The 18,641-nt window shown below is 58.1% G+C and overlaps 2 protein-coding genes across 2 annotated transcripts; both read left to right on the top strand.

Annotated features, from left to right (window-relative positions):
- The first annotated feature begins 458 nt into the window (after positions 1-458).
- LOC133355010 (RNA-binding protein, mRNA-processing factor 2a-like) lies at positions 459-8,003 on the top strand. The gene is made up of 8 exons (XM_061572267.1): positions 459-464; positions 1,006-1,095; positions 2,813-2,890; positions 4,387-4,425; positions 5,185-5,247; positions 6,151-6,304; positions 7,072-7,235; positions 7,857-8,003. The coding sequence occupies exons 1-8, from the start codon at positions 459-461 to the stop codon at positions 8,001-8,003; spliced, it is 741 nt and encodes a 246-aa protein (XP_061428251.1).
- A 2,535-nt stretch (positions 8,004-10,538) lies between these two features.
- Positions 10,539-18,361, top strand: LOC133355091 (tumor necrosis factor receptor superfamily member 19-like). Its single transcript, XM_061572387.1, has 3 exons — positions 10,539-12,044; positions 17,010-17,242; positions 17,729-18,361. Exons 1-3 carry the CDS (start codon positions 11,710-11,712, stop codon positions 17,887-17,889), a joined length of 729 nt encoding a protein of 242 aa, XP_061428371.1. The 5' UTR covers positions 10,539-11,709; the 3' UTR covers positions 17,890-18,361.
- The last annotated feature ends 280 nt before the right edge of the window (positions 18,362-18,641 follow it).

The following is an 18,641-nucleotide window of genomic DNA, read 5'->3' as shown; positions in this document are numbered from 1 at the left end:
ATATATATGCCGTACTCTATATTCGTATTTGCTACCATGATTAGGGTTGGTCATCGAGCACTCGTTTCGGCAGCCGGTGACCACCATGGAACTTGATTCGCCGGGGTTCGTGGCGGAGTGCGCTCACCACTATACCACCGCTCCCCACAAACCTGCTCACGCACACACCTATCGCTTTGTAAGATACGACATTGTGGAGAAACCGGGGTAGTGCCTCTCATCACGTGGACAATGCAGTCCAATTAAGTGGCTTTCTCCACTCCCCGCAGCTCAATTAAGCCACAATTACAATAAATTATGAGCCGAGCTCATTCGTGGAGCGGGTGACGGTGGAGCGCGAATCGTCGTCGTCCTTTGTTCTCGTCGGCACGTGCCAGGGTCACGTGTCCCTCGTGAATCCTGCACGCGGAGGGTGCACAATTAATGACGTCACAGCACGGGTCGATGTATCTCGAGTGATGAGGGTGAGCTTGCCTGGTGTGTGTGTAGGTGTGGAGGAGTGTGTGTAGGTGTGTGTGTGTAGGTGTGTGTGTGTAGGTGTGTGTAGGTGTGTGTGTGTAGGTGTGTGTAGGTGTGTGTAGGTGTGTGTGTATAGGTGTGTATAGGTGTAGGTGTGTGTAGGTGTGTGTCGGTGTGTCTCCGCATCAAATGGGTACCTGGTGTGATGTGTAAACATCGCCATTGGGGGAGACAAAGGCGGTCGGGCGTGGTCCTGGACACCCCCTCGTGTGCCGTGCCGGCCTTCATAGGCGCTCGCTAACAGCACTTGCCCCAACAGTCTGCTGAGGCTATTTGGGGTATCTTTGTCTTTGTGTGTGACATGCGATTGCGTAACGAGGGATTGGGGGGAGGGGGTGGAGGGGGAGGGAGAATCGGGACAAGGGGAAAGGGAGGGATGGGAATGCCGGGGGGGGATGGGAATGCCGTGGGGGGGTGGGGGGGGTCGTGATTGCATCACGTGACCCACCCGCTATAAACGCGACTCGCGCGTGCCGCCTGCTCCAGTCGCAGTCGCACTGCGAGGGGTCCGCGGCGCGCGCCGAGGTCACGGGGTGGTCACTCCTCCTGGGGGGCACTGAGCACGTGGGCACGTGGGCACGTGGGCACAAGGGGGGGCACGGGGTGGGTGGGCACGGGAGCACGGCACTTGGGGCACGGAGGAGGAGACGCGACCCCAGATACGAGAGTGTTGAGCAAAGTTGCACTGGAACCTTGCACCTGTGGGCTTGCCGTCTGCTGCTGCTGCCGCTGTTGCACCACCTGGCGCTGCTTGCCTGCTGCTGCAGCTGCTGGCTCGGCGGGGCGATATGAACTTGAAAAGCGATGGGGCATTTGATGGCCTCTCCAAAGACGAAGGACAGGCGAGTGCGTGTGTGTGTAAAGGTGCGTGTGTGCAGACGCAGGTACAGGTGTGTGTGTGTGTGGGTACAGGTGTATGTGTGGGTGTGTGCCTAAATATTTCCAACCATCTTCGCCGGTGGGAAACATTTAGGCTGGCCTGCCTACGATCCTTCCTGGGTTTAACCAGGCTGGATTGTGTGAGGAGCTCACAAATCCTTGAAAGATCTGGGCAAAGTCCCATTGGTGAGCTCCGGCAGGCAGCGTTGGCTGGGTCATGTAGCCCGCATGCCCAGCCACCGCATGCCTAAACAGCTTTTGTTCGGCCGGATCGAGGGGGCTAAACGGGCGCGGCACGGGCTAGAGAAGAGATGGAGTGATGTGGCACAGGAGGACATGGAGCTGAGTGGACTTGCCGATGACTGGTACCAGCGGTGTCAAGATCGGCCTCTAGAGGAGGCTCGTGAAGGATGCTACTGGGCAGTTGAAGGCAGTCGCCCTCCAACAACAACGGAGGGCGGAGGAGCGACGCTCACAACAACGAGTGGAGCGCCGGGTGGCTAAAGCACAGCAAGTTGGTACAGTAGGGGGCACAGGTGGTGCATCAGCCAGTAATCGCGGTCATCTCGGTCAGTCGACCCGTGGCACCTGGGTCTGCCCCGTGACCTCCTGCCAGCGGGCGTTCGACACTTCACGTGGCCTCAAGGTGCACATTGCCTGGCACAAGCGTCGTGGTGACGTCACCGCCACTTAGTGGCGAATGGCGGTTATTGTGGACGCGGGTACAGGTACGTGCGTGTGTGTGTGGATACAGGTGCAGGTGTGTGGGTATAGGTGTGTGTGGGGGCACAGGTGTATGTGTGTGAACATCGCCACTGGCGGCTCTGCGTGGTGCTGCTGGCCAGCCACGCGTCGCGTGCCCCAGCGGCCTCCCTGGGGCTCGCTCTGAGCAATGCCCCAAGAAGAAGACTTGGAATGGGGTGACGCGAAGTCTTTGCAGCGTCAGCGTTTTTGAACAACTGTGTTTCCTCCCTTAACACCATAAATCTTCCTTCAAAAATAAAATTCTGTAGCAGAAGATTAGTACTGGATACAGCTCACATTTGCAAATGTGATTTGTAAATGTTATTTTTTTAGATTTAGCGATGCAATGTTGACTTAAAGCTTTCGTGACTGCAGGAATTCAAATTCTTTGGGTCTTTCGGTGAAGTCGCGTAGGTTCAAATTTTAAAAAATAACTGAACTCTGACGTTTCGATCACGACACAAGCGATGATCATCGTAATGTGAACTGCGTTTGTGTTCTGACCCGCCCCTACTCGACATCGGTGGAAAAAGAGCTTTGTAGCTCGGATTCCTCCCGGTGCAACTCAATATTCTGAATCTAAAGGTGTGTGTGTGTGCATTTAGATACACGGGGCATCTTTGTCTCTGTGTGTTTCCCTATAACGCCGCTCGCGCCTGACCCCACGCAGGTTCGAACCCTGTTCGTGAGCGGTCTCCCCATGGACACGCACCCTCGCGAACTCTACCTGCTCTTCAGACCCTTCAAGGTGAGGCGGTGGTGGTGGTGGTGGTGGTGAGGTGGTGGTGGTGAGGGGGGGTGGTTAGGTGGTGGTGAGGTGGTGGTGAGGTGGTGGTGGTGAGGGGGGGGTGGTTAGGTGGTGGTGGTGAGGGGGGGGTGGTTAGGTGGTGGTGGTGAGGGGGGGGTGGTGAGGTGGTGGTGGTGAGGGGGGGGTGGTGAGGTGGTGGTGGTGAGGGGGGGTGGTTAGGTGGTGGTGGTGAGGGGGGGGGGGGTGGTTAGGTGGTGGTGGTGAGGGGGGGGGGGTGGTGGTGGTGGTGAGGGGGGGGGGTGGTGGTGGTGGTGGGGGGGGGGTGGTGGTGGTGGTGAGGGGGGGGGGGTGGTGGTGGTGGTGAGGGGGGGGGTGGTGGTGGTGGTGGTGGTGAGGGGGGGGGGGGGTGGTTAGGTGGTGGTGGTGGTGGTGGTGGTGAGGGGGGGGTTGGTGAGGGGGGGTTGGTGAGGGGGGGTTGGTGAGGGGGGGTTGGTGAGGGGGGGTTGGTGAGGGGGGGTTGGTGAGGGGGGTTGGTGAGGGGGGGTTGGTGAGGGGGTTGGTGAGGGGGGGGTGGTGAGGGGGGGTTGGTGAGGGGGGGGTTGGTGAGGGGGGGTTGGTGAGGGGGGGGTTGGTGAGGGGGGGGTTGGTGAGGGGGGGGTTGGTGAGGGGGGGTTGGTGAGGGGGGGGTTGGTGAGGGTGGGGGGGGGGTGGTGAGGGGGGGGGTTGGTGAGGGGGGGGTTGGTGAGGGGGGGTTGGTGAGGGGGGGGTTGGTGAGGGGGGGGTTGGTGAGGGGGGGTGGTGGTGAGGGGGGGGTGGTGGTGAGGGGGGGGTGGTTAGGTGGTGGAGGTGGTGTGGTGGTGGTGGTGGTGAGGAGGTGGTGAGGAGGTGGTGGTGGTGGTGAGGGTGCGGTGGCAGTGGTAAGGGGGCGGTGGTGAGGGTGCGGTGGCAAGGTGGCGGGGGTGAGGGTGCGGTGGTGGTGGTAAGGTGGCGGGAGTGAGGGGACTGGTGGTGAGGGGGTGGTCTGGTGGTGGTTGGTGGTGATGAGGGGGCGGTAGCGGTGAGGTGCGCTCCGTGGGGGGAGGGGAGGGGGGACGCGGCGGATGGGGAGCGGTGGCGCAGTGGTTAGCGGCGCGCTGCCCTACGAACCCAGCGCTATCCCAGTTAGACTCCCGCCCCCGCCCATTTGTCAAGGTCGAGTCGACCTGCACCTCTCCCCCTATCTCGACTCGGCCGTAAATGAAGTACCCGGTGCGGTGTGTCTACACATCGCCATTGGGGAGACAAAGGCGGCCGGTGCGTGGTTACCAATAGCCCCCCCCCCACCCCCTTGTGTTCCGTGCCGGCTTTCATAGATGCTACTCGCGAACGGCACTTGCCCCAATAGTATGTTAGAGGTTTTACGGGGGATCTTTATCTTTAGTGATTGAACAAGGGGGTCGCTTGCGGGCGCCCCACATGACCCCGTCTGTCTCCCCCCCCCCCCCCCCCGTTGCCAGGGATACGAGGGGTCCCTCATGAAGCCCACAACCAAGCAGGTGGGGGCACCTGCGCTGGACCGGAGGTGTGTCGGGGTAGGGGGGGGGGTGTGGGGGGGTCACTGTCAAGTTGACCCCCCCCCCACCCCCCGCGTTTCTGTTCCGCGGCCACGGCTGTCATCGGTGTCGAGACGAGCTCTGAACCGGCTGCTGGGTTGGGTCCCTTCCTCCCCTAGGTGGACTTGGCCTTAAATGAAATGAGCACTGCGATCCCTTTTATTGGTGTTCTCTGTAAGCATCGGCGCTGGGGAGACGAAGGCGGCTGGGCACCCACCACCCCGACTCCCCCCGTGGTGGCGACATTCACAGGCGCTCGGTGACGGTGCTCGACCCCGACGGGCTGTGGGGGACGTGGGACGTGGTGGTGGTGGTGGTCGTGTGCTATTGATTGTGACCACCCGAGTTCTATTCCCGCTCACGGCCTGCAACACCCAGTGGTGACGAATATCTGAACCGATCCTGGGCCTCCCCGGGGTCGGCTCTGCCTCAAATGAGTGCCTGGTGCGGTGTGTAAAAACCTCGCCACTGGGGAGACAAACGCGGCCGGGCGTGGTGCTGGCCACCCACCCCCTTCATGTGCCGTGCCGGCCTTAATAGGTGCTCGCTAACAGCTCTTGCCCCAACAGTCTGTTTAAGGCTATTTTGCATGATGTTGATGGTGGTGGCGTGGTGGTGGTTGGCGTTGATGATGATGTGGTTGGCCGTGGTGGGTGGTGGTTGTTGATGGTGGTGGCTGGTGGTGGTGTGCGCATTCCGCAGCCCGTGGGCTTTGTGATATTCGACAACCGAGAGAACGCGGAGGCTGCCATGATCGAGTTGCACGTGAGTGGCTCCCACCTCCGATCGGCACGGTTGGCTACGTACGGTGGGAAAGAAGTGCACCGTGTACAGTACAATCGCCATCGCTCCACGTGCCCCAGCGCAGTCGTCCCGCCATCGCTTCCTTTATCCATCCCGCAATCACTCGTCCGTTCGTCATCCACCAAATCCCCAACCCCCACCATCATAATCCCTCGCCGCCATCATCGTCATCAATCCACTGCGGAGTCGTCTCCCAAGCAATCTTCCGAAACTCATCTTGGCAAATAAGAGTTGTCGATAAAAAAAAAATCCACCTCGATAATATTTTTAAGTGCAAAGTCGCGTTTTCACGGCTGTCCAGTGATGTCTCCTGATGGCACGTGCCCACAGACATTAGTCGCCTGCTGCACGTGTAGCAGTGCGAGTCTACGCTTCTATTATTACCTTGACAAAGTGCAACCGCTGTAGACCCCACCCTCCCTAATTAGGCCCCTTTCCGTCGACCAGAGCCAGCCCCCCCCCCCTGCAGAGCCCCCCCCTGCAGAGCCGCCCTGCAGAGCCCCCCCCCCCCTTTGCAGAGCCCCTCCGCCCGCCTTTGTTTAAGCCCTGTCCCCCCCCACCTCCAGAGGCTTGGGCTGGCTTGGGCTGGCTTGGGTGGTGTGGTGGTGGTGGTTGTGGGAGGCGGGTGGGGGGGTTCGTGCGCATCGGTGGTAGTGGTGGGCGGGGTCAGAATATTAATACTGCAGGAGGAATCTGATGAGCTATAAAGCTCTTTGTCACTTTGTCACGTGTCCAGTAGGGGCGGTTCAGAACTTTACAACTCGCAATACAAAAACACGATCGAAAAGGTAATTTTCTCATTTTAATCTCCTGAGTAATATGCCCTTGACCTCAGGCTTGACCCCAACTACCCCCCCCCCCCAGGGCATGCGCTTTGACCCAGAGAGCCAGCACACGCTGCGGCTGGAGTTCGCCAAGGCGAACACGCGCGTCTCGAGGCAGCGTCTGAGCCCGCCAGGGCCTCTCGCGCTCCGTCTGCCGATCCAGCTGGGACCCCAGTTCCTCACGCGGGACCCACGTAACCAGAGCACACACGCCCCCCTCTACCCAGGAAACCACGGTGGCCGGATATTAACTACCTCGCCTGGTATACAGAAGACCCTGGGTTCGATCCCCAACCCTCATGCCTGCTGTATAATTGGAGTTTGCATGTTCACTGTCCCCGTGGTCGCGTGGAGTTTCCTCCTGGGTTCTTCGGTTTTTCCCTCCACATTTTAGAAACGTGCGTTTTATAGAGTATTGGTCTCCTTTAAATGTCCCCGTGATGAGTCACTATTTTTTTGCTATCTTTTGACCAGATCTTTAAAAAAAAGACATATATATATATAGCTCCAATGGGCCTTACCTGGTAAACTAAAACAAGTTGCGTTTTGGATTTTTAGTGCCCCACCACAGTTTGGTTTCTCACGGAAGTGGTTGCCGGGTCACTGGAGAATGGCAGGCAATAGGTGACACGTGCGGTGTGCGTGCCACCTGGGGGTGTTCTTCCACAAGCACGTGCAGACGATGCACACTTGATGTCTTGCAATAGGTGCTTGAGCATCTTGGCACCCCCTGTGTTATTGCTGGTTTGGCGCACTGCGCTACAAACCCGGCACCCGAGTTGGATGCCTGCTGACAAATGACCGGTGACGACCATCTGAACTGGTCCTGGGCCTCTCTCCGAGGTCAACTCTGCCCGGTTAAATGGGTACCTAGTGTGGTGTGTAAACACCGGCACCGGGAAAAGACAACGGTGGCGGGGCATCTCCCCCCCCCCCAACTCCCATCTTGCCCCCCCCCCAGAGGAGCTGCTGGGCCCCACGCTGGTCCCCGCCTCCAGGGACGCATGGGGAGCGTTCCCCCCCTTCCAGCTGTTCGCCACGGACCTGAGCTCGTCCTTTCACGGGACCCCCTTGCCGGGGCTCTCCTACCCGGGTCTCGCTCCTCCTTGGCTGCAGAGCGCTCAGGTGAGAGCCCCCCCTCACTCACTCAGGATTCCTGTAGCACTGCCTCGGCAGGCCACGTTTGTCGACTTGCTTGGGCACCACCTTTTATGGCCGCCCCCACATCGTATCTGCCAAAAGTCAGAAATCGCTCCCCGACCCACACAACCACCACCACCAGCAGCGTGTACGAGTCACGCTTGGCGTAACGCGGCTCGCGACGACACTACTCGTGGCCCCGCCCACTACCGGGACAGGTCGGCTATAACGTGTAAGGCTTGGGTACGAAACGGATTTTTCACAATTGAATCATCATGGGGGAGGGTGGAGAGAGGGAGACGGCCCTTCTGACCCCCCCCCCCCCGGCCCAGCGGGGCGTCTGGCAGCGTCTCTCCAGGCGGAGACGGCGTCTGGTCGTGGACCTGCACGGAGACGCGCGGGGCTTTTGTGATGCTGATCACACGCGCGCCACTGCACGTGGACACGCGGTGCGGGGTGGGGGGGTAGTGACACGTGTGCCTCTGCCGTCTCTACACAGCCGTCGCCTGAACCCTGCCTCGAACCCTGCACTCCCTACCCCCCTCTCTCCCCGCCAGCCTTGTCGTAACCCTGCCTCTTGATCCCCCCCCCCACCCCCTCACCCAGGCCGCTTGGGGGTCGCCTGCACCCCCAGGTGCAGCTGCGGCCACCCCCGGGGGGAGCAACGCGAGCGCGGGACACCGATCCGAGGCCGCGAGATCCCGGTTATGGGGTTCCGCGAGTATGGAAAACCCTACTCTCCCTTCACCGTGACCCGGGGTGGGGGGGGGGGGGGGTTAGGGCGGGCAGCTGCTGCTGGTGGGGGGGGGGGGGGCCTCGGTGGGGAGCTGAGGGGCTCGCGTCTTGGTTGGGGGGGCACCGCCATCGTGCGCCTTGCGCTGTTGGGGGTGGTGGTGGTGTCAGTGTCGGACGAAGCTACTGCGGGGCCTGTGTAGCATGATGTTATAAAGGGGCCCTGAATTTAAAAACGCGCGCATATTAAAACACAAATGTTTAACTTGCACAGTAAAGTAATTGTATTTTTCCATTTTGCTATACAGCCAGATAATACGACAAATCGCTAACCTTAAACACCCAGTCGTTCGTAAAAATTGTAGGCAATATAGTACTATAGTAATAGAGAAAGTGCAGAATCACTGAACCGGAATCGATAGCTTGAAAGCGATTAGTGCGGGGCCCGTAGCCTTTGTCGCTACTCGTGCTACTGGGATGACCCGGCACTGGCACTGCTGGTGGTGGTTGTGCGCGTCTCTCCCTCTGCGCCGTGTCGGCCTTCATCGGCGCTCGCTCAGCCAAGTCCGTCGAGGCACCACGAGTCGCCAGACTCGTGGTGCGTGCGCGAGTTGTAGTCCAACTTTTTTTTTAATACATAGAAGTAAATTTCGCAGGGATTATTTTGGTGTTCGCTAAAATAAAATCTTGGCGAACCCCCCCTCCCCCAAACCCCCTACCCCCTTTTTAAAGCGTGCGAGTGACTGCGAAGTCCCAATGTAGGCGGGCGACGTTCATCCCCAGTGAGTTGCTGGTGCGCGCCGCGTGTTGCTGTACGCGCCGCGTGCGCCGACGTGACGAGCCGACGGCCTCGACGCGGCGCTCGCTGCGACGGCACTTGCCCCGACAGACCTGTGCTGGCTACACGGGGCACCTTTATGTTTTGAGTGCGTGAATTATACATCCAGAATATTTATTTATGAGAGTGCCAGCCGCCTAATGAACCCAAGGGTGCCTGCGTCGGTCTGATAACAATCTTCTGCTGCTGTGCGTGACGAGCTGCTGCTGCGCTTGTGGTGATTGGGAGAGAATAAAGTTTACTCTGAGCCTGAACAATCTCGCTGCTCGGTCTTCACCGGGCCCCGTGTCTCCATCCCTCTCGTGTCTGTCTCCGTGTGTCCTCCACACCCCCCTTCCCCCTTGTCTATCGGAGGGGGGTTTAACTTTCCAGCGATGGGGGGGGGGGGGGTATGGGGCTCAACTTTTTTTAAATGCACCCCCAAACCGCCAGTTACTGGGGTACATCGCTGCAGATTTAATCGGCCCGTGTTCCAAGTCGTGACTCGGATTCAAGCGAGCCAGCTCGAAGCAATGCACTCTGCTTGATCCGGCTCTGGGCCATGCCCCCCCCCCCCCCCCTCGAGCCGTGCTCGAGATGCGACTCAGCGGCGGGTCGCGCCGTCACGGAGAAGAGCGCCCCGAGGGCCCCGAGGTGGCTCGACGGTCCGAACGCGGAGCCAGCGCCGCCGAGGTTCCTGGGTTCCAATCCGGGATTCGCCCGCTGCCTGTAATCAAATCGAATTCTCAAGTGTCGCGAGTTGGTCTCGTCCTGTCGGCTAATGACTAAGACGCCCATAGTGTTATATCGAGACAGATATCCATAGCCTTTTACAGAGACTCATAATCTTGCATGGAGAGACTCGGTAACCAATAGGCTCGTCCAGACACGCATAGTTGGACATTGAGCCCTAGAAGAGATCTATAGGCTGATAACCCCCATTGATAAATGACCTGGAGTCCAATAGACTTGCAGACGCCCCTACACAGTATTCTGTGACCCACGCACACGTGTAGACTTGCGTAATCTGAAGTTGTGATTAAACCGGGTGTTCCATTGTAACCCAATCAATGGCTGCACACACAACGCAATTCGATGTAATTATTCACTTGATGTGACCCAATTCCAACCTGGGGAGGGAGAATCATCTCGTGTTTGACTCGCGCCACGAGCATCACCAGCGCGGTGCAGGGCGGGCGGCAGAGTGCCACTGCACTCTTCGCTGTGTGCGCCGGAGGTCACGTGACGGCGATCTCGGTAGCAGTTCAGTGAAGGCTCCTTCCACGGGCCGTTCTTTCGGCAAATAAAAATCGACTAAGATTAGATCTTGCGAGGTCTTTCGGCAGTCGAATGCAACCGCCGTGGGACCTGGCAGAAGGAAGGTAGCGATGGCGGAGTGTGCGTGGCGGTGACATCAACGCCCTGATCTGACATCCCCTCCCCTTGCTGATGATTTCCACCGTAGCCATTACAAGGAGCTGCCTCTGAATTTAGGGGGCACACGGGGTGAAGGGGGAGGAGGAGGGGGGCACTGACCAATAACCCCCAATGAAGAGAGGGCCCCGAATAGGGGACCCACCCCCCGCGCAGACGCAGGGGACCTCATCCCATAGGGGGCGCTGAATTGAACAGGGTGGAGGTGGGATGAGGGTGGGCGTGGGTTTTGGGGGAGGAGAGAGGGAGCGAGGGAGGGAGGGAGAGAAAATCGGGACATGCCCAGACACGCCACTCCACTACCGCCGCTAAATCTCCAGCACTCCACGTCGCGGACCTGCACGGGCACCCTGAACTTTATTTCCCAGTGTGAAAAAAAAACAAACTAATATCACCCTGCATCGTCAGCATCAGCGGCATCGGTGCCGTCATCATCATCGGCAGCAGCAGCAGCATCAGCAGCACGTGCGTGCGTACGGGATGCGCACTCGCGGCCACGTGGGTTGGACGCGAAACTCTTCGGCTCCGCGTATTTCCAGCCCCCCGCCCGGGACCCCCGAAGTAAGCCCGTGCGACTGAGCGGAGAGAGAGAAGAAGAGGCTGGACGTGAGAGAAGAGGCGCCTCAAGTCCCCGTGCGCAGCCATCGCCCGCGACGTCTCTCAAACTCTCGTCTCAGTCCGTGAAGTTTTCCGCCCCCTCCATTCATTCTCTTCGTGTCCTCTCCCTCACTCCCTCGCCCGTCTCCTCCACCCCTCGTGTCGATTGAGCGACGTTCTCCTCTCAACAATCGTCTCCATACCTCTCGACTCACGGTCCATCTCTCATCTTCACCTCAAGAGACACATCGTCGTCAAAATCACCGTCACTGCGTCTCTCGATTTCCCAATGCTGTCATCTCCATCCACCCGTCTCTCCTCTCATCTTCCCTGCGTCGCTCTGCTTTCCATCTCCCGTTACGATATCTCCGGAAGATGCGTCGCCACTGATTACTTTCACGAGCTCTCAAACGTTCTCGTCGCAATCTCCCTGAGCTCCTCCGTACGCCTCCTCGTTTCTCCATCGCTTGCGTCTCTCGCGGCGCTCACCGATTTCTCTCAAGTCTGAACATCTCCTGCCTGTCCCACCTCCTCCTCGTCAACCTCTCTCCTCCAAACACACATCTCAACACCGCGTGTCTCTCAACGGGTCACCCCCTACTTACTACACCTCCAGCTGTCGTCTGATTCCACTCCGTCAAATCTTTACACCTCTCAATATCATCTCGTCCGCCATCTCTCAGCTGCCCATCTCGTCTGCTCATATTTTTGCCCTCTCATCTCACCCGGGCGATCTCTCTCCCAATATCTCTCCTGCCCCACCCGTGCGGCCGCATCTCCGACAAGTCGCTCCCTCTCCGAGTAAGAGGCGAGGACCAGGGAAGTCCTCGTAGTTTGGTAGCAGTCGCAGTCGTAGTCGTTGTTGTCGTAGTCGTTGTCATGGCTCTCCATCTCAGCCCAGCTCCATCGCCAGATCACCGACCTCATCATCACCACCATCACCACCACCATCATCCTCTTCCTCCACCACCTCCTCTGCTGCTCCTCCTCCTCGCCGCGAGCGCCGTTGCGCTCTCCTCGGGCCGGGCCGAGGCTCAGGAAGCGGGGGGCCACCCGGGATGCCCCCTTGGAGAGGAGACCCCCGCCGAGGGGGTCCGCTACCCCGCGTGCCGCTGCGGGGTGGAGTTCGCGCGACCCCTGCCCGAGGAGATTCTCCCCGCGGACCCCGCGAGTCGCCGCGAGCAGGGGTACCACCGTGACGAGGCCGGGGGCTGGTAAGGGCGACACACGCACCCTGCAAGGGGATCATCAGATAGGGGCTCAGAGGGACATTCACTGAGCAAATCGGGGACCCCCAGAAAGGAGAGAATGGAACATTCAACAGAGGAGATTGGGGACCCCAAAAAGGGGATATGGGCACCACCGCGATGCGGCTGGTAAGGGGGCCGCGCCCGACAGAGGAGACCCCACCGGGGTCTCCAGTGTTGTTACTGCGGCGGCTTGAGGTGGGGGGGGGGGCTTCATCCAGCAGTGGATTGACGATGGCTGATGATGATGAGTGTTGTAGTTGCGCGCGTATTAACTGAGTGTGCATGTCAACGTTGGCCCAACGTTGACACGTTCCACCGTTCCAAAGTTACAGGGAAGGCGCAAAGTTCATAAAATCAGAGTTTGAGTCCCTCATTTGCCAGTAAAAATATGATAATTGGTTCTTTACCCTTCTATCTGGCAACAAAACTGACACCTTTTTACAAGGAGTCATGTTTGCATAGACCGCAATACCTGCAGTCATATTACAAACAAAAGAACATAACTCTGATAATGTGCACTGTCCTTGAAGTTGATTGGTCCACACCCGAGACAGCTTTCCTTAGTCTCATATGGGTTGGACCAGATGACGCCAAAAGGCGCACGAGTGCACATTATCAGAGTTATGTTCTTTTGTTTGTAATATGACTGCAGGTATTGCGGTCTATGCAAACATGACTCCTTGTAAAAAGGTGTCAGTTTTGTTGCCAGATAGAAGGGTAAAGAACCAATTATCAGAGTTTGAGTCTTGAAGCGAGCCCCCCCCCGCCGCCCCCTCCACGTCCGTGTTGAGGACTCGAACCACCAGACCGAGGGTTTAATCTCATCGACCCTGCTGTGTTCAAGCATCACACTGCAGGTCACAACAACACACCCACCCACTCACCGACTATCCCACTCACTCACCCAACCACCTACTCACTCACCGACTATCCAACACACTCACCCAACCACTCACTCACCGACTATCCCACACACTCACCGACTATCCCACACACTCACCCACCCACTCATCTACTCACCCACGCACTCACCCACTAACTCATCTACTCACCCACCCACTCACCGACTCTCCCACCCACTCACTCACCCACGCACTCACCCACCCACTCGCCACACTGCAGATCACAACAACACCGTCACCCACCCACCACGCCGCAAGTCACCCTCTCACTTCTGCGCTTATTCCCTCGCATCGTTCCACTGTCGATTTCCCTCCTCCCATCACCACCACCACCATCATCGTCGTCTCTATCCCCCAAGCTCTTACAACAACAACAATACTCATCTCGCTCAAAGCATAAAAACACGTGTTAACAACTGGTATCGCTCACAACGTTAACGGTGCTGCTTGTCGCTGGCCACTTGACGTTTTGAGCCTTCGCTTCGGAAGACTTTTTAGCGCAAATCCTCGATGGGCAACCAGGTGGGGGGGGGGGGGACCGATGAGGAGGGGACATCCCCCCCACCCCGCCGTGAGAAATTGGCTTAATTAGCGAGCTAATTATAATTAGCTCACTAATTATAATGAGCTCACTAATTATAATTAGGGGTGTGACGTGGGGGGGGGGTCAGGGATGGGGCCCGGGGGCTCAGGTTACGGGGGGGGGCGGACACGGACCTCGGTAACGTCACTCACTGAGTCACACTTTATGAATGGCGCGGTGGCGTGTGCACGTGCGTGTGTGTCCGTGTGTGTGTGTGGTGAATGTGAGTGTGGTGTGTGTGTGTCTGATGTGTGTGTGCGTGTGTGTGGTGTGTGCACTTGTGTGTGTGTGTGTGTCTGGTAAGGCCGTAATTATAATATTCAAATATGATAAAATGTCCCCCCCAATATATTGCTATAAATAGATATCTGTTGATTGTGGTTATGGTTGTACTTTATAAATCCCTAATCTCTGCCATTACATACAATAAAACAAGAAAAGGTAGAAAATAAAAAACAGAGCAATACACTCTTAGACATTATTGTAAAAAATAAATAAAAAGCTAATCCCATGTGTTAGTGATTTTTTTTATTTTAGGCAGGAAATTAGTTTTCAAATTTATCTTTTTTTCGGGGGGGGGGGGGGGCAGACCCCCTGAAAGATTTGCCCCCCCCCCCAATGTTGACACCATGGCTACGGCCTTGGTGTCTGGTGTGTGGGTGTGTGGTGTGTGTGTGTATGTGTGTGTTTGTGTGGTGTGCGGTAGTGTAGTGGTTACCGCGCTGCGCTACGAACCCGATTATCTAAACCCCCTAGGTCGATTCAGCCTCAAACGAGTATCTGGTGCGCAGTGTAAAACATCGCCACTAGGGAGACAAAGGCGGTTGGGCGCGGTTGCTGGCCACCCACCCCCTCGCGTGCCGTGACGGTCTTCATAGGTGCTCGCTAACAGCACTTGCCCTAACAGCCAGTTGATGCTATACGGGGGTTCTTTGTCATTGTATGAGCTAATGCCCCCCCCACGTCACGACGCTATTCATAACCGTGATGTCACCGCATGTCGCTACCCACACGGACAGAGACCGCGCGTCCCATCATCCCCCTGGGGGCCGGTAAACTCGGCACCGTCAACTCCGTGAGAAGGCGGCGGTGTTCCGTAAAGGAAACCCGACACCCGCCATGGGAATGTGGAATTTCCCAGGCTCGTTCCAGTGCAGCCAATGGGAGGTGAGCTCCACCCCACAGCTACTATGAGCGAGGAGACCATGTCGACCTTGCTTGCCACTACAGTCTATAAGTACTGTATGTCATACAGTCTATAAGTGCTGTATGTCATACAGTCTATAAGTGTTGTATGTCATACAGTCTATAAGTACGGTATGTCATACAGTCTATAAGTACTGTATGTCATACAGTCTATAAGTGCTGTATGTCATACAGTCTATAAGTGTTGTATGTCATACAGTCTATAAGTACGGTATGTCATACAGTCTATAAGTACTGTATGTCATACAGTCTATAAGTGCTGTATGTCATACAGTCTATAAGTGCTGCTCTGTATGATCGCGTGGAGTGGGGGTGTTTGGCGCTGCACTGCGCTCATAACCCGGCCACCTGAGTTCAATTCCAGCTCACGGCAGTGGCGATTATTTGAAGCGGTCCTGGGTCTCCCCGAGTACCTTGTGCGGTGTTTAAGACATGAGCACTGGGGAGACAAAGGCAGCCGGGCGTGGTGTTGCACCCCCCCTCCCCCCACGGCATTCTTCAGAGGCGCTATTCGCGAACAGAGAGCGACATCGCAGAGCTGAGAGAGACGCAGCAGCCGGATTGAAGAGGCCTTCATCCAGCAGTGGATTGATGGTGGCTGATGCCGGCTATGTTTCTAACATTTACCATCTCGTCACCCACCTCGTCACTCACCTCGTCACCCGTCTCGTCACCCACCTCGTCACCCACCTCGTCACCCGTCTCGTCACCCACCTCGTCACCCATCTCGTCACCCACCTCGTCACTCACCTCGTCACCCGTCTCGTCACTCACCTCGTCACTCATCTCGTCACCCGTCTCGTCACCCATCTCGTCACCCGTCTCATCAGCGCTCCATCTTCTCGACGGAAGCTCCTCTCGGACGCGTCCCGTTGCTTAGGCGACGTTTCGCGCTGTGACCCTATTTCATTGTCGTACGCGCTCTGAAGGGGCATTGCCAGGAACGTTGCCTGTTAAGTATATATATGTCTATGTGTGTGTATGTCCCCTTTGAAGGCCGTGCGGAACGCGTTGAGTTGTTGTCTGTGTTTGAGCGTCGCTAGATAAGTCATTCATTGTTGGTGACCATCGTCCAACACCCCGACTCACCCCGTGAAATCAAATCATCTTGAACCATCAGCTCAGGGAGGGCCGCAATCGGCCATGGGGCCCCAATATTCGATTCTTCTCGCACAGTCGCACCGAGGCTATCACACAGGCTGCTTCAAACCATGTTAACACTTACATGAGACTATCGTTTTAAATGGAAAAAGAACGATTACGTATATTGTAACATGATAATAAATGTAATGTTAATACCTTCATAAAGTCAAAGTCTCCACTTGTTCACCATCATTGGCGACACGTGCCTGGGATCTTCTCCAGGTGGTCTCCAGAGCCCGGAGCGCAGCACATTTCTCGTGGCGCTGTTGCACGTTTTACTGGTAGGAACCTCCTGGTTACACCAGCCCACAGCGGATTATTGTGTCCGTCGTGCAGCGAGGGGCTGGGTAGGGAGGGGCTGGGTGGGGAAGGGCTGGTCACCCCGTGGTGTCCTTATAAAACTCAACGTTTAATCTACTCAGGCCGGCTTGTGCCCGCCCTCACAGTCGGGCATATTTGCAGAATACACCACGCCGCCGTTGACCCTGCAGGCCATTGACCGAGCAACCCAACGTTCCTACCAGCTTCTTCCGCAGGAATGTGTGTTTTTAAGCACCCTGTACATCACGGCTCCTCTTGCTTGATCACATCGTTACATAAATGTTGTTGTTCTATGACACTGTTGTTGAAAACAAATCCTATGGTGGTTGTCAAGGGGGCCCCAACTCGTAGCTTTGGCCGCCTGAGGGGGGACAAGGCAGCCCGTGCCTGCCCCCCGCGCTCGTTACGCTCCTGCTTACATCCCCCCCCCCCCCCAAATACAAATATCCTCTCTATAGCCTTGAACAGACTGTTGGGGCAAGTGCTGTTTGCGAGCACCTATTAGGGCTTGAAGGGCACACGACGGGGTGGACGTGACCAGCGCCACACCTGGCCGCCTTTGTCTCCCCAAAAAGCGATGTTCACACGCCACCCGTTTAGAAAGGCCGCGTCAACCCGAGCAGAGCGCCAGAACCGGGTCAGATTGTTCGTCACCGAGGCCGGCGGCCGCGAGGAGGAATCGAACCCGGAGGTGTCGCCAGTCTCCGTCGCGCGGGTGCAGTGCTCACCACCGCGCCACCGCTCCCTACCGCTCACCCCCCCCCCCCCCCACAGGTACTACTGCAGGCGGTGTCGGGACTGCGCGCTGGGGGGCCGCGTGATGCTGGCGGGGTGCTCGCGGGCACGGGACGCGGTGTGCGGGGGCTGCGCCCGGCCCGGCGCGCGCTACGACGCCCGCGTGCTGGCGTGCGTCCCCGACGAGGAGCACCAGCAGCGCGGGGGGCACGAGTCCGCTGCGGCCTCCAGCACACGGCGCGTCGAAAACATCACGGAGCAGGTCATCGAGGGTGAGCGTGCGGGCGAGAGAGCGGGCGGGCGAGCGGGCGAGGCTGGGTGGCGGAGGGCATCGCGCGCGTGCCGTCATCCCACCTGTCACGCATCGCTGCCGCGAGGAGCGGTTACGACGGTCATCACGTCATCGCTCACCGTCACCACGCGCCGTCACCACGTAGCAGGAGCGAGGTTTTGTTTTTGAGGTTGGAGTGGGCGAGTGATTGTTGAATGGGGTGAGAGCCGGTGAGCGAGTCGGTAGGTGGGCGTTTGGAGTAAATGAGTGAGCGATTGGAGGGAGTGGGTGAGCGACTGGGCGAGTGCTTGGGTGAGTGGACACCCCACACACCCCACTCCAACGCACAAATTCATATTGTAACCCTCTTCAACCCCCCTTTCTCACTGCCCCCCTCCCTTCCCCCTACCCCCACTCTCCCCTTCTCCCCCCCCTACCCCCACTCTCCCCTTCTCCTCTCTCCCTGCCCCCCCCCGCCCCCCCGCAGTGCTGCTGGGCCCCAGGGACGTGGTGCGGGCTCCGTGGTTCGCCCCGGCGCTCTGCCTCGCGGCGCTCGCCGTGCTGCTGCTGACGGGGCTCGCGCTGCACATGCGCCTACGCGGCGGCGGCGCCGCGCGGGGGCGCTGCGCAACCTGCGGGCACGCGTGATGGGGGGGGGCAGAGGGGGCTACAAGGCTGGGAGAGAAGGGAATTGGGGGTATAGCGAGAGGGGAGCTGGGGTGGGGGGGGGTCACGCTCACACCCCCCTCGCTCACTGTCAGCCGTGATCGATCCACTGCTGGACGATGGAGACCCCCTCCCCCGCGACGTAAAACAATCTACCTGGCACCTGGCACCTGGCACACGAGGCCGTTTCGTAGCTCCGTCTCTGCGGCGAGACGTGCGCCGCGTTCCTCCTCCGGCTGCCGACGCCGCCGCTTGCCGACGCGCGGCCGTCGGCCAATCAGCTCGGAGCCGGCTCGGCGTGACCGCACTGCGTTTGTCGTTGTTGACGTTTGTTGTTGGTGTGGTTGTTGTTGTAATTTATAATGTACGTGCACTTGCGCCTGTGACGACAGGTGGCGGGCCCTGTGAAACACGCGGCTTTGTCTTTGCTAAATAAATAACTGAAAATCCTCGACGTCATTTGAATACTGCAGAGTTAATTGACGGTGTCAACTTGTGACACTGCTCTGCGCGGTATTCGCTCGGCGCTGTCGGAGAGAGAGCGGACGACTCGGAGACGCGGGGCGGAACCACGGACGAGCGGGATAGGCAGCGGCAGTATCCGGGCTGCGAGGAGCCGGCGCTACCAACAATTGCCCAAGCTCTGTGGTCCTCTACATATCAAGGTGTTATTGGCCCAATTTATGAGCTTTATATGTGTGGAAGTCAGAGCATTGGGGAGAAAACCCAAGCAT

Source organism: Lethenteron reissneri, chromosome 50 (genome assembly GCF_015708825.2).
Source record: "Lethenteron reissneri isolate LAM-NWPU_2019-01 chromosome 50, ASM1570882v1, whole genome shotgun sequence".
Taxonomy (NCBI): domain Eukaryota; kingdom Metazoa; phylum Chordata; class Hyperoartia; order Petromyzontiformes; family Petromyzontidae; genus Lethenteron; species Lethenteron reissneri.
The sequence above is the reverse complement of the archived record's forward strand: the minus strand, read 5'-3'. Positions and strand labels throughout refer to the sequence as shown.

Excerpts from the sequence above, each read along its gene's own strand:
- LOC133355091 (XM_061572387.1), top strand. The coding sequence starts at position 11,710 with ATGGCTCTCCATCTCAGCCCAGCTCCATCGCCAGATCACCGACCTCAT. Across the intron at positions 12,045-17,009 it reads CGTGACGAGGCCGGGGGCTG|GTACTACTGCAGGCGGTGTC; the intron begins GTAAGGGCGACA and ends CCCCCCCCACAG. Across the intron at positions 17,243-17,728 it reads CACGGAGCAGGTCATCGAGG|TGCTGCTGGGCCCCAGGGAC; the intron begins GTGAGCGTGCGG and ends GCCCCCCCGCAG.
- LOC133355010 (XM_061572267.1), top strand. Across the intron at positions 6,305-7,071 it reads GTTCCTCACGCGGGACCCAC|AGGAGCTGCTGGGCCCCACG; the intron begins GTAACCAGAGCA and ends CCCCCCCCCCAG. Across the intron at positions 7,236-7,856 it reads CTTGGCTGCAGAGCGCTCAG|GCCGCTTGGGGGTCGCCTGC; the intron begins GTGAGAGCCCCC and ends CCCCTCACCCAG.